The sequence below is a fragment of the Apostichopus japonicus genome, chromosome 4 (assembly GCF_037975245.1).
Source record: "Apostichopus japonicus isolate 1M-3 chromosome 4, ASM3797524v1, whole genome shotgun sequence".
Taxonomy (NCBI): Eukaryota; Metazoa; Echinodermata; class Holothuroidea; order Aspidochirotida; family Stichopodidae; genus Apostichopus; species Apostichopus japonicus.
In genome coordinates, this window is record NC_092564.1 from 1,327,930 (window position 1) to 1,342,794 (window position 14,865).

The 14,865-nt window shown below is 36.1% G+C and overlaps 1 protein-coding gene across 6 annotated transcripts in view; it reads right to left on the minus strand.

Annotated features, from left to right (window-relative positions):
* The window catches only part of LOC139966070 (transcription factor 12-like), a 139,419-nt gene that overhangs the window by 71,547 nt on the left and 53,007 nt on the right, over positions 1-14,865 (minus strand). For all 6 annotated transcript variants that reach the window (XM_071968730.1, XM_071968731.1, XM_071968729.1 and 3 more), the window contains exons 5-6: positions 12,335-12,410; positions 8,100-8,170 (exon numbers count right to left, since the gene is read on the minus strand). In XM_071968730.1, the coding sequence (XP_071824831.1) occupies positions 8,100-8,170; positions 12,335-12,410 (147 nt within the window). The remainder of the gene's footprint in view (positions 1-8,099; positions 8,171-12,334; positions 12,411-14,865) is intronic.

The window sequence follows — 14,865 nt, forward strand, 5'->3', positions numbered from 1 at the left end:
ATTTTAAGGATACCAATGCAACAACCCTTTGCATCCATTTGACAACCCCCCCCCCCACTCCCTTCATTTTTTTCTTCTTTTTCGTTTTGTGGGTGATTTGGGTTTGTTCACCTTATCTTAATTCACAAAAGAACTTAATTCATTCAAACCTTGATTGATTAACACTTTTGTTAACAGAGACATTCACCACCCATCTCTGAATAACTTAATGGAATGTTCAGAGTAAAGTAACCACAAATGAAGAGCCATTAGAGTGGCAAAAGTGAATAGAAAAACATCAACAAAGAATGAAAAAGCTTTGACTCGTGAAAGGTGTAGTCTGTGCCAAAATGGATCACTTTGGTAAGTAGAAATAATAAATAATTCATACTTTTACAAAGAAGAGAATAAACAGGACTTCTAAAACATGATATGAGACATCTGAAATTTGAAATCAGATAATCAATTGCTAACAGCAACAAATTAGGAAGCTTCACTGAGATTATTAATAATCGTAAGATATCCAGCAGTGAGGTAACACTCGATGCAAATGTTGCCCCATTATGAAACAATACTACTCTATGTGGTTTTTCAATAAACATGATGTGGAACATAGCTATGATATCAGCTTTAAGCCAGAGAATAAATGGCTGGATTGCACGCAACTTGACTTTTTCTGTGTCTATATATAGAGCAGGTCGTCAGCAATGACTCCAGGTAGCAAACAGACATATAAAACATCATCATCGTTGCACCTGATGCCTCTGTTTGGTGGACGAGTCCATCTGCAGAACACCTGCATCCCAAATGTATGACACTTGAAAACTTAACATTTGAGTACTGCCCCCTCAGTCACAGCCAATGAATATAAATGACACAAAATGAGAGCTTGTGATTACAAAAACAGATTTAAGATAACACTCGCTGCCAAGAAGGTTACTGCTCCACGTTAAAACATTTTAAAGGCCACTAGCAAAGGGTACTCGTTTTCATGTTTACATTAATCGGTCTGTATTTGCACGGTCTCTGCTTTTTCTGTAGAAAAAGATTCTTTTAATTTGAATCAGTCATAATCGATGCTTTTATAAGAAAATCCTTCGATTGTAACCGTCTGCAAAAAGTAACTAAGCGTACGATAAATGACATGAACAATGAGTCAGACAACAACAAAACATACACACAATGTCTGTTGAAAGCCATGAATGGTACACTGGAAGAAAAGGGAGGGGGGGTGAGGGGGGAGAAATTTGGCTGAAAGAGAAACCAGTAGTATCAATTCTTTTCTACAAAGAATGGAATAAAGTTTTGAAACTTAAACTTGATTTATTGAAAATTTCAGCTCATTCACATTTGTTGGTGCTTTTCAATTTTCATTTTTTTTTTTTTTTTTTTGTGGTCGTATTACATATGATTCAAGATCAAGGAAGCTACACATTTGTTACATAATTGAAAAGAATAATGTAATTGACAGACAAGTAATGACAAGTAGAGGACTCCGTCCTAAACAGACACCAAAAGGTTTTGAACACTATACAGCAATTGCGAATGTAGTAAAATACAAAACCATCTACAAGGATGGATCCATTCAGCAATATGTACTAACCATATTAATTATTACATGTATCTGTAAGCAATCCAGATTACAAGAGCTCATAGCATCAACTATTTCTAATAAAATTCCACAATCGCACTTAATAATTCAAGCTAATTGAATGACACAAAAAGAGAAACCTTGATATTTTATTACCCTCGCTTTTTCAGATAAAACCCTTCCATAAATGTGCCAAAATGGTTGACTTGACTAATTTCTGACGGTAGGATGGATTACTCCCAATAACGTTAAATGAAATGGCATTGGTTATAGAAGCTGGTTGAGTTTGCTGTGTTACAAAAATTGTCATTTACTGCCTGGCAAAGTACAGTTAGGAAAAGATGGATTGTACCATTAATTGTTAATGTGAAAACAGATATTAAAAAAGAGAAAGTTAGGGAGATGGCACTTTTTTAGTATCACCAGCCAGTACAGATAAGGTGAGCACTTAAAATCAATTGATTATCATTCCATACACATCAACAGGAAAGGCCATAAGAAAGACTTGCAAGCTGTTGATACAATTGTATACCTCTACTGAAGTCAATTTGTAGCTCTGCATCTTGTAAGGTATAGTTTATACTTTGTGCCCTTCCGATAAAGCCATGTAATATTCACACATAGCTGGACACCTGGCCGGCCCTCAATCTAACTAATAGACCCAGTCGACTACAACAACTTGGGCTGCTCCTTATTGATAATTAACAGTCCACATAAGACCTAATCTAGTCTTGGTCAGATTTTTTTAAAGTTGGGAACATTTTTAGTTTCTCCCTATCTACTCATTAATATTCATATGATATGTGCAATGAAATGAAACCTCTTCTTCTGTTTACTTTTACCTCTTTTCATTGAGAATTTCTGAAATGGTTGATTTCCACGTCAGTTTTGCAGTGCTATCAATAATGTACATTCCATGCTACATAAATGTAACCTACCAACATGCAAACCTATGAAAGTACCCTGTGACTTAATACCAAACCATGATGAATTCCAGGTATCTGGAATAGCAATTCAAATAAAATATCCAGGTACTGTTAAAACCATCTCACACAATAAACCCTTAAAACATTTCTTTTCTTCATAAAAATAAAAAAAAATCCATCCCTTTCAACATAATTGCCCATTTAGTAACTAATGGCAATCGTGAATAGTAAACAAATATTTAGAAATCTGGATAGACAAACTTTCCCATTTCAGCAAGTTTTTCTTGTGTCCACAAAAATTTTGAGTTAAACTATCCCACCTGTGTAATCTTAAGATTCAGACTGTCATTTTGGTTGAAGTGGGTCAAACAATGTCTCAAAACAAAATAAACAAATTTGTCACTCCATGTCAACAATATTACTGTACTACTTATTTAGATTATACAAAAGCTTCAATCAAATGCTTTACTCTAAAATAAATTTACTCACACCTTCAACTTTACTCAACTTAAACTGTCATCATAAAAGTGTGAAATATTAATTGGTCTTTCTTACTCCTTTCTAAACCAACTGTGTTTATCCTTCCCTAGTTTGCCAACAAACCCATCGGCTCTTCACAAAGGAGAAGAAAACCGAACAGAGAGAGAGAGAGAGAAAAAAAAAATTTTTTTTTTTAGAAGTTATCTGATAGATGGAGTCTAATATACCTTATCCATTACAAAATTCCAATCAAAAATTTATTCTTTTTTCACAAGCTTTGCCAATCAAATTTCTTGAGAGTTGACTCTTCTAAAGACAGTATTTCATGAGGAAATTTGAATCACAAGAGTGATCCCTCTAAATACGTCAAAGCTGATAGAAACAAGGTGCTGATTCACTACGCTACACAAACAAATCCTGGTGAGTGGAGACTAGCTCAACTCCCAGAGCAAGGGTCGTTATCCTCTTTTTCTACTTCTGATTGCTCCAATCCACCGCCTGCCTGCCTGCCTTCGTTTCTAACCAGAACAAGAGTGAATTCTCTCTCCTTTGGGGCCGCAACAACCACTGTAAAATTTGAACTTTCCTGACATCTCTCCTAGGATGATAGTTTTGAAATATCAATGCTACTAACTGGGATTTTTTGGCATCTTTCCTTACATTTTTTCTCTCTTGACAGATATTAAGGCCTCCCCATTTGTAGGCAGATAATATTTCCGTTGATGATAGCTCCATGGGAAGGAGGCTCAGATAGCAGGATCATGATCAGTAATTATTTCCCACGGTCCAAGGTGCTGTCAAAAGCTATCAATATTATTGCTCTCACCTTGCTTTAAAATCCCTCCACCCCCTGCCACCGCCCCCTCCCTCTTTATTGGATTGTTTCTTTGTCATTGTAACTTTCAACTATGCTTATATCCACTGTTCTATATTGATCCAGAAACCAGGCAGTTTTGAACAAAGACATGTATAATAGATGCTACAAAAACTTGAATTTTACTAAAACTAGAGGTGAAACATTATGTGCAGAAACCATCTCCATCTCAGAAATAATTGCCACAATACAATAAAATGCTTTGGTTGCAACAGTACCAGCCACCACTATGATATGCTGCTTAATATATTCGTACTGTTTGTTTTTTATTTCCCAAATCCCTGTTGCATCCTACAGTATTAATGTCCTTCGCAGAGAATTAGACACCATCCTAATTGTATGCATGTTGTACATGTATGTTAATACGTCACCAGCCATACATAACAAATGTTCCACAACAAACAATCATTTTTTGTGTAACACTAGCAATATTATTTGCAGAAAGCAAAAAAACCTTGAATGACTATTGCTAACCAGTTTTCCACAGAACTCCTGCACAGAGAGGGTGAACAAGTTAATTAACTTCTTCATAGGAACATATATAACATACATGGCATATTACAGTGAACACATCAACAATTTGTAGAATATTGAGGGGGCAATATAAATGGTAAAGCCATAGAAATTCTGATGTTAGATCAGAATTGCATGTCAGTCTTGCCATAGCATCATTTTCAGCTCAAATAGCCAACATTTCTTGAAATGTATTGAATATTCAGATTTACATTAAAAAGTACTGAATATGCAAATTTATATTAAACAATGTCTTGTTGGATTAGTGTACAACTTTCAGCACAGTTTTACATTGCTTTAAGCTGAGCGTAAATAAATTAGCATGGAGTGTGTTCAATCATCTCACAGTTTGTTCAACACAACATGGTTAACATTCTCGTACCTAGGTATGACCTTTACATACACAACCTTCGACACATAGACACCCTGGACTACTGCTGGACTGTCTGTTCTGCAACAGTGCTTTTTATGTTAGCCGACTTCTAAGTTTATACACATTTTTGCATCCGCCTACACCATATATGGTTTACAAAGTGTATTTAGAAAGTAATATGTATTTAACATAATCTGTCAAACATTCATTAAACACCAACCATGTTTTAATGTTGCTCCAAATGTACACAAGTAACTGGGAAATCAGCTTTGGGATGATAACACAGTTGTTATACAGTGTACCAAATACCAAAATTTATACAAATCAGAGATGGCTAGAAGGTGGTTTCACTGGATAGACGGTGAATATGAATCTGACATAACAAAGACAAATCACCAATGACTTACACTATAACTAGGAACTTTGCTGTGGTTACCTTAGCAACAAGAAAAATATCAAAATGAACACCAAACTTTATTAAGATTCAAGCATGAACCCCAAATAAACAGAGAAATTCCTTGGAATGTTTGTTTGAGAATTGAACAAAAGAGTTTATAAGGAGAGAAAAGTCTTGGTAGATTTGTCAAGTATGAGAAACAAAACCAATTAAAAAGGACCAAGTCAGGAATTTTATGGCTCATAGAAAGTTAACCTTTCAACTCTGAAGTGCTCCCATGTCACAACATAAGGTAAACTATTACTGATTTGACTAATTTCTGTTTTACTCTTCTAACAGATAGGAGTCACTGTGAAAATATAGGTAATCACAGACCTTTACTAGGCAGACATATACAAAAATCACCTTGGCAACATACATGAACTGCATTGAAAAGTTAGGGTGAGGCCTATGCTCAGTATTGCTAATATAAGATGCATGGTAGACGGGCTAAATAGATACAACATTAATGTAGCTAAAGGTATTCTGTTCCACATTATTATTTTACAACATAGATATTGTAATAAAAAGACACAGAACACATTTTGTCAAACAGGTTTCCTGCATCTAAAACTTTGCTAATTAATGTAGTTCTAATTTAGTTACTGATCACTTTCCAAGCTGATTTTCTTTAGGACAATTTTCTCTGTACTGTTGTTACTATTAGTAGTAGTACTGTACATCCAGTAACAAGGGTTGAGTGGCATTTATAGGTATGGTGTCGACCTTAACCGATGCAACCTGGTAACAACATTAAACAGGTTCACATCTAGGTTAGCATCATGGCAGCATGGCAGATCATATGTGTCAGCGATGCTGGAAGGAGGAAGCCACATCTCACAACCGCACTGATGCGATACTACCAGCAGCATTTGATTGGTTTGGAATTAATTCTAGACAAATCAACCTTCCATAGAAATAGTTGATTGAACTACTTGCTCTGACTACATCTGTTTAGTCAATTAATGAGCCAAAGACCTCCAGTGGAAAAGCAAAAAAGAACAGCCTCGGCCAGCAGAGGTTACACCAAGTAGTCTGAGGAAGCCTAGTTACACCAACAAGGCAAGTTCAGTTTTACAATCTCTCTCACAAGACTGTCAGGAAATAACACACAGCTGATAAATAATACTACCCATGGGTGCTTAGTGGTTAGCCACTTTATGTTTAAAAAATGCATTATAGGTATGATTATACAGAATAACAGCACTGAGAGGGACCTGCTCAAAATAAATAACTTTTACAGGCATAATTTCCATGTAGTAACCATCTTATTCCTGCACTAGCCCAGAACCAGGTCAGATTATGACCTTTGCATGAGTTGTGATATTCTTACAAAGGTCAGTGTTGTTAATATTATTAGATATGGAATACACACAAATAGACATCTTTGGGTTATTCCTTAACAAATAAATTGAGTGGAAAATTTTGTGAGATAGAAAAGCATATAGAAATAGCATAGTTAACACTCAGAGACATGCAACGAACAGGCCTCTACGTTAACCAAAACACAAAGGTCAAAGGTGATAATGGGGAGAATTTCATTGATCATGTCAGTCTGTCTAATACTATTGTAAAGCACTGCAGCAATGTAACCAACAGACTTAGAGATCCTTACAGACTAGCAGTGCACAAAATATTTTCAATTTTTGACCAAAATATTTCCAACTTTTGACCAATGTTGACTTGAAGTGATCAGCAGGTCCCTTAGCTACATTTTAAAGTCATGTTGACCTGATCATCAATTAGTTCCTTCAAGTTTTTTTTTAGAAGCTAGCACATTGAAAGGTTTTAGACTTTGACCTTTGACCTCCACAGAAAACAATAGGGTTGATGTACTCATTACGGTGGTTCTGAAGGTTCACACACGCTTTGACTCTTCACTGCAGTTATCGGGCATTGACCTCAAGTTAACCTATAAATGTCCTTTGATCACCTTAATATCAGACGGTTCTGGTCCTTGCTTTGTTGAATCAACATGCAGTATCAAGTATGACCTTCTTCCAAGCTTTTAATTACTTTGGCAGTTATCATGTATAAAAGGTATGACTTGTGATGATCCCATGTATGACATTTGACCCACACCATATATAACAGGGTTTTGATCACCCATAAGGTTGATTCACGGCAGACATGAACATCATGAATCATTCACTGTATAATCATGTGTAACATACACTCATACACATGTATACAAATCATCACATCACAGAGCTTCTCATACACATACAAATCATCATATCACAGTATCATGTTTAGAACCCAAAGTGTAACATACATTCATACACATGCGTACAAATCATCACATCACAGAGCTTCTGAGCTCCTCTCTCAACAAAAATTCAAAAGTACTTGAGACTATATCTACATCTTCAACCAATCAACACAATGCAAATGTCTGCCAACACCTTTTTTACATTGTTTGTTTCAACCTGTCTGTTATAGAGCAGAGGTTTCCTCAAGTAGAGAATTTGTTTTCCCATTTGGAATCCTTGAGCTAACCTTTCCTTAAAGAGTGTCACAGAAAGAAATCCCATCATTGAATCAAAAGTAGATCTGGTTGAACACAACTTTGATGAAAGTTATCACTGATTTAGCTAAGATCACAGATGTACAAAAAAGGAACCCCTCAATTGCCTCCCAAGTAGTAATTGTCTGATACTCTCACACCATGGAGATCTTACTTATCCACTCCCTGCTTGCACAAAGTTCTTGTAATACCCCACAAAACACAGCAGAGCAATGTCACCAATTAAATTTACCACGCCATCATCAACTTCTTAACTTTATCCTTTTTCAAACTTCATAATAGATTCGTGGTCAATTGACAAAAGGATCCAGTAGTACAAGCTCTCCACCACTGGCCATGTTTATGATTGATGGTAACATTCATGAGAGACATTACCTGTGACATTCATGAGAGGTCTTACCTGTGTTAAGTGACTGGGATCCCGAGACATTGATGGATATGCACTACTTGAGTATAATTCCTTATTTTTACCTGAAAGGACAAAGAAATAAAATTAAAAATAGTATGTTAAAAAACTACATGCACCTGGAATTAAGTAGTATTAAGATAAACAAACCAGACACACACAAATGAGCACTGTCACCTCTATGTGTAAACACAGACAGGGTATGTTAACTAACAGCTATATCCAAGTAGATCTTCATTCATGAAAATAAAACTCCTAACCTTACTGGTTTGGTCATTTACCGATCCTTATACTTATCTGAACAGGTCTATAATTTAATAGATGCACTTTCTCATTGACTTAAGCGACCACATTTGGTACAATTGAGCACTGTGATGTAGCTATGCCACATTTCCATTGCACTGCTCTCTCCCACATCAACCACCCTCAAGTTTACCATTACCTATCAACTATTTGTGAAACGTTTGCATCTGATAAAATCTTGCTGGTTTTTCATTTTGGTGTCTCAAAATGTTAATCTTTGACCAATTTTTCTTCATCCAAGTCAATTATGGATTAGGTATCCTTTGGTATTGCTATGTTTTTGTATGACTTGCAACTTCTAATGTGAATGGAATGAGTACATATTCCCCATGTGTGCTAAGAGTCAGAGATCGTCATGGGTGCTAAGAGTCATACTTCCACCCTAGCAGATATTCTCCTCAAACCATAATTGTAAAGCTTTATGACAGTGAAATTTCTCTTGCCAAACAAACAGCATTGTACACGCAGTATATTGCATACGATTAATGTCACAACTGATGTGTAACATCTGTTAAATGTTACTACATAGACCTATCATTGCTTCATATCTGATGTAACTATCTTCATCTGTCATTTTACATATGATAATCAGGGCTGATTTTTGTTTTTACAGAACTTGTGAGGAAAATTACCATCTGATTCAACTTTTGGGGACAAAACATAAAATATTTCATTGAGTTCGCAAAGATCAACCCACTACTTATTTGTATGAATCTTGTGGGAAGTGAGAAGGAGTTTATATTAAAGGCAACCAGTTGCTTTAAGCATCAACCCTTCAAAGGTTCCATATCTTCTTCTGTTATTGATTCTATCCTCTGCCAGGTCAACCACACATTAACAATGTGAACTATGAGTCACCATCAGTTTAAATTTACCTCTGACTTTCATCTCTACATCATACCTGGTCATACCATACTCAAGTTACATTTGTGGCATTTTTTTTCTTTTTCCGTTAATTCCCACCAAAAATTTCTGTTCCTATGGTATCTAAACTTTACCTTAATGCTATGGAATAACCCATCTTCTTCCTGACCTTTGACCTTAAGAAACTTCATGCCCTACCAAGTGTTGCAGAGGTTTAGGATCCCACACTGGTTTAGCCCCTGAGATGTTTAGGTTAGGCACTCCCCAGGGTACCCTAGAAATTGATATTAATTTAATGTGGTTACAACTGCCCGAAACCATGAGGTTATTTCAAGTCATGAAGAGAGCTTAATACTGCCAAAAGAAGATTTGGACTGTTAAGTATCATTCTTTAGCAATCAGTACTGCTTACATAGTCACAAGTCATAGCCAGTATTACACATTCTACTCATTGTCTCTGTCATTACCTGGTAATTGTTAATGGTATACTGATTAAATTGGATGTGATCCCCTATCCCCCCCCCCCTCCAAAAAAAAGAAGAAGATTTTGAGAGAATTTACTAAGATACCCTGAGAGCAATATTCTGATACTTCATATCATATCCAGCAGTTTCAAATACACTAATGTTGCTGTTACAAATGCAATCAAAACATTGACCATGTCTGTCTCACAGTCTGCTAACAAGGTTGGTACAATTATATTGTAACCATTGCTTTCAAATGTGGTAAAAGAGCAAAATACAGCTAAATTCTACTATGTGTGTATATCAAGCACTGAGCAAACATTGAGCCTGAGCTATACCAAAGACTGCTAAATTGCAGTAGAACTACTACAGAAATCTGTTGTTTCCGAATTGCATCAGAATTCATTCTCCAAGTGGGAATGACACAAATTTTGTCTGCTTCATGGACTACTAAAATATCACAATGTAATCAAGAAAGATAAAATGAAGCATATTCATCTCAGGATGCCCTTAGACTTTAGACATACATCTGTCCTACAGTAGTGGAACGTCGCCATCTTGTCCACTTCATTTTGAACATCTTGTGGAATGTAGTTTAGCGACGATCAATCGATCAAATGTACAAATCCAAACCTCGGTTCATATTTTTACTTTCAAAATACATACTGCAGTTGTTAATAGAAGTTAGTTCAACCAACCATTATACTCGCAACAAATTCTCACAATGAGAATTGTTAACTTAGAACTTTCACAGTACGATAATGTGATTTTCGCCTAATTTGACAAATTCTGAAGACAGACGTCACACTGTGACCTGTTCTGTTTCCACGTTTTTTGGGTCACATTTCTAGCCAGGTTGTAGAAGCATGACACTGCTTACGTCATGGAGACTCTTCTGCCTTCTTGATGAGTTTATCTTGGATGAATTATGATTTCATTTATATATCCTGAAACTTTCACGCTGAGCTAAATACATCTTGACTAGATGTTAATCCATTTCAGGAATAATTAAGTTAGCTTAACTCTACAACAGTCAGTCAAACGTGTGTCCTTAACAGGCTGATTTGAAGAAGATATTCTTAATTAGACTTTTCTGGGAAAGAAATTTACAAGAAAATGTTAACTTTACAAGCTAAAAATAAAGTATATCCCCCTGTGTTAAAGGCTGAGCACAAAGAAAATCAAGATATGACAGTTTGTTTATCCTGAATAATGAATGTTAGATATTTTGGTCTAAAAAAAAAAAAAAAAATATCAGAAACATGTTTATAAGGATAGTTAGTACACATGCCCTCAAATGAAAGGATTATTTATTTATATTTTCTTGACTATATTATTTCCTTGTGCTAGATCTAGATGCAAAACTCCTGATCCTGCTGATAGCAAGTAATTACCCTGCTCAGCTGAGTATTAATCTCTTTAGGGATTACAAGTTACATACTCAACATGTCTCACCATCTCTTAAACATTAAAACTGATAACATTCAATGAAAACTTTAATTGGGACGACCTACAAATAGCAATCTGAAACAAAAAAACATTTTCTAGACCCTTTTTGAGTCGTAGAATAAGAAGGCTTTGGCGAGAAGGAGGTGGGGGGAGGGGTAGGGGAGGGGACAAGGATGTTTGAAACAGTGCCATATATAACAATTACCCAATTAAGATGAATTATGATACAGAGAAGAGCATCATCATAGCGAAGACTAGTATGTTCATAGATAAAACAAATAAATGTAATAGAAGTTAAGGAGTACATAGCAATGCTTTTGCTAAGTACCACAATCAGCATTAAAAGACTGTTACCAAAGACCAGATACTACTTATTTTTTTTCTCTCAACTCTGGAGGATTTTCAAGGTAAAGAAATACATTAAACCTCAAACCATATCTATTTAAGAGTTGGTGTAAGTGTATTTCAAAAGCTTATAAAGCATTTTTCACTTATTAGGGGGAGAATCGGGTGCCCCGACAATGAGGCAGACAAAAATTGTTTTCTTTAACCAAAGACATCCTCTTAAGAAGTTTTCATTTAAAGAGGGGTTTATGGCAACAATAACAATTTCTAATGAAGTTATAACACTTATTACCTCTTAAGGCGAGAGTGTGTGATATGGTGCATGCCGCTTACCAAAATAAATGTAACAATTTGGAGAGCCGGCTTCCACAGGAGAAGCAGGAAGGGAAGTTTATCGGATGCCTATAAGATCTAAGACATCTAATCACTGGGATCTTGGGCAATAATTTGTCGGGACACAGCAAGAGGCAAGCCTATATCTGAATCTTGGTAGAGGAGGAAGCTGTGCCTACAGAGGTCTGTCTTGGTTTGCCCTCCAGCTGGGTCTAGCTCTGCAGCTTCTCAGGAACCAATTATAAGCTCTCCTCGTAATTGTTACCTCTAGCTTCACCCTGCAGCACTCCGCAGCAAAGCTACAATACACAACATTTGGCAATGGGAAACATTTTTGGTGTGCAAACATTGTTTCCTATAGATTGCAAGCAGATTACAACCACAAAGGTAACAACTCATGGACTCAAACCAGGCGAGCAGCGCGGTTTGTAACCGTGAGACAGTTGGTAAGACAAAATTAGTAAACCTCACCCATAATTAAAGAGTCGCTGGGATTGTAAAAGCTGCTCGGCAATTCGCTAAACGCAGATCCCCTGTCATTGTAACTCTGTAGAGAAGAGAAGAGTAAAAGTGTGTGTACCTTTAAGGTCTAACCTGCATACAAGGCAATGATATAAGGGTAAAGTGTCATGGAGCCTCACTACATGAAATGGTTGCCTGGGACACATGTACCAGAATTAGTAACACCAACATGTAAACTACAAAAGCTTAGCTACATTGTACTTTCTCACTGCATACATGTAGAAAAGGTATTATCAAGGAAGTCCTGATGTATAACTCTGGAATTCTTGCAAACATAGGAGTCTGAAATATTAACATTTCAATGTCTTTATAACAATATCATACCTTTGATTTGATGCAGCTATATAACCATAGGCGTAGGAGCCTCATTTGATTTGGGGGGGCTGTAACGACTTGCCCGAAAAATATAACCAAAGTTTTACGCGCGCTCCGCGCGTTCCACATGTCAATGTGCTTATCATATAGGCATTCTTTGGTTATTACATCGCATGCCAATAACATACAATCATTTTCTGTGTTTTTACCCTTCCATATTGGTTATAATTATTGGGGAAGTCGTTACAACAAGAATGATAATAATATAAGTTTAACCAAATGTGAAAAACGCATAACAAATTCTTCTTCTTTCAGTAGGTGCCAGTGGCGGAGCTATAGGGGTATTGGTCAGGGGGAGAGAATGGTCTGTAGGGGCACTTTCGACACTATCTAAGCGGAGCGCCACCACAGGTTGGCGCGGAGCGTACAGACATTTTTTGAGTAAAGATACTCCCTAGATCGCCGGAAATGACCCTTTCTGGGCCTTGTTAATTTGCAGATGGTGTCATCGCCATTTGTCAGAAAATTACATTTTTTTCACCAAAATACTTGAAAAACACATTGCAATTTATTCTTCTTTCAGTAGGTGTCCGAAAAAATTCTCAGCATATTGCCCGAATTTTCACCAAAAAACTTGAAAAACACATTGCAAATTATTCTTCTTTCAGTAGGTGTCCGAAAAAATTCTCAGCATATTGCCCGAATTTTCACCAAAAAACTTGAAAAACACATTGCAAATTATTCTTCTTTCAGTAGATTCCCGAAAAATTATCAGCATATTGCCGAATTTTCCCCCCAAAAAAAGGAAAAACACACTGCAAATTATTATTCTTTCAGTAGGTGCCCGAAAAATTCTCAGCATATTGCCCGAATTTTCACCCAAAAATACGGTTGGGGGGCTGCAGCCCCCCAGCCCCCCCGCCTACTACACCTATGTATATAACTAATATATAATTAAGTACTAATATGGTGGCAATAAGTAAAATATCAAAAAGTTTATGCATTTTTAGCTTGTAAACCGTCAAACAGAAGAATGAACAGAGAAAGTGTTTGATATTTGGAGCAATTGTTACTAAAACTTACTAAATTTAGGGGTTAAGTAGTTCAATATACATTTCAAATATATACTTGGCTGCAGTATCATGACATAAAACTAATATACTGAATGTACAAAAATCAAAAAGACATTAAAATCAAACACTTCCTTCGTTGAAAGTAAAGTACTTTCCCTGAGACTTTTAGTTTAAGAGGTTGTTCATAGCTGAGGGTTACACTGTCGATCAGCGTTGTAAATTCCATACAATAATCAAATAAGCTGTAATTGGTGGCTCTGTTAGTTACATGGCTCAGATAAGACTTTTCAGCCAGTTGCAATATTTTCTTTGTTTATGATTAATCAATAAATAGCAAACTTATTACATAAATAATATAGGATGGCAAATCAGCACACCAATATACCTTCTCTGCTCTCTCTTCACTCAAAGGGAGAGCTAATTGACAAATGCATACAACGATTCAATTCAATTAACATCTAATTTCCCCCTCAACACTTTTCTCGATTTTGTCTTGATCACGTACAAGCCCCTAATGAAGACTGATTTCAAAGACAAAGAGATTATTGGATTATTGCAAGTTGAACATTTGCAGATTCGGTGCAAATTGCTGCTACAAAGCTTCCTTTGGTGTCATTCAATTTGCAACGTTCAGGTGATATCATATCCAACCATTAAAAGTAGGTCCCTGACAACATGACCTGTTACAGTAGCAGAGTTGTAACGTGTCGCGAGAGGTTTACTAAACCTTAAAAAGTGAATTGACTCAAATTTACGGGTTCACAGGTTTGAGCCAGGACAATCACCGTGTAATGACTTGTTTGTATTTATATATCAGGTGACTCATCACATGTGCTATAGTTCACCAAATGCTGCACAAAGAACCATAGAAGTATAGACTTGAAAATGAAAGACACGAATGCATAAATTTGTAGGACGCAAATTTTCCATGTTGGAAATAAATAATTTATAATTGGCTAATTGAGGAGCAACTAAATGATTTTAACCAAATGGATCTCTTACTGTACCAAATAAACTGAGGTTTGTGAATATTATGTCAGATGAATACAAAGTTAAGACCCAACATAAGACTTCTATTAATTTGTATATACA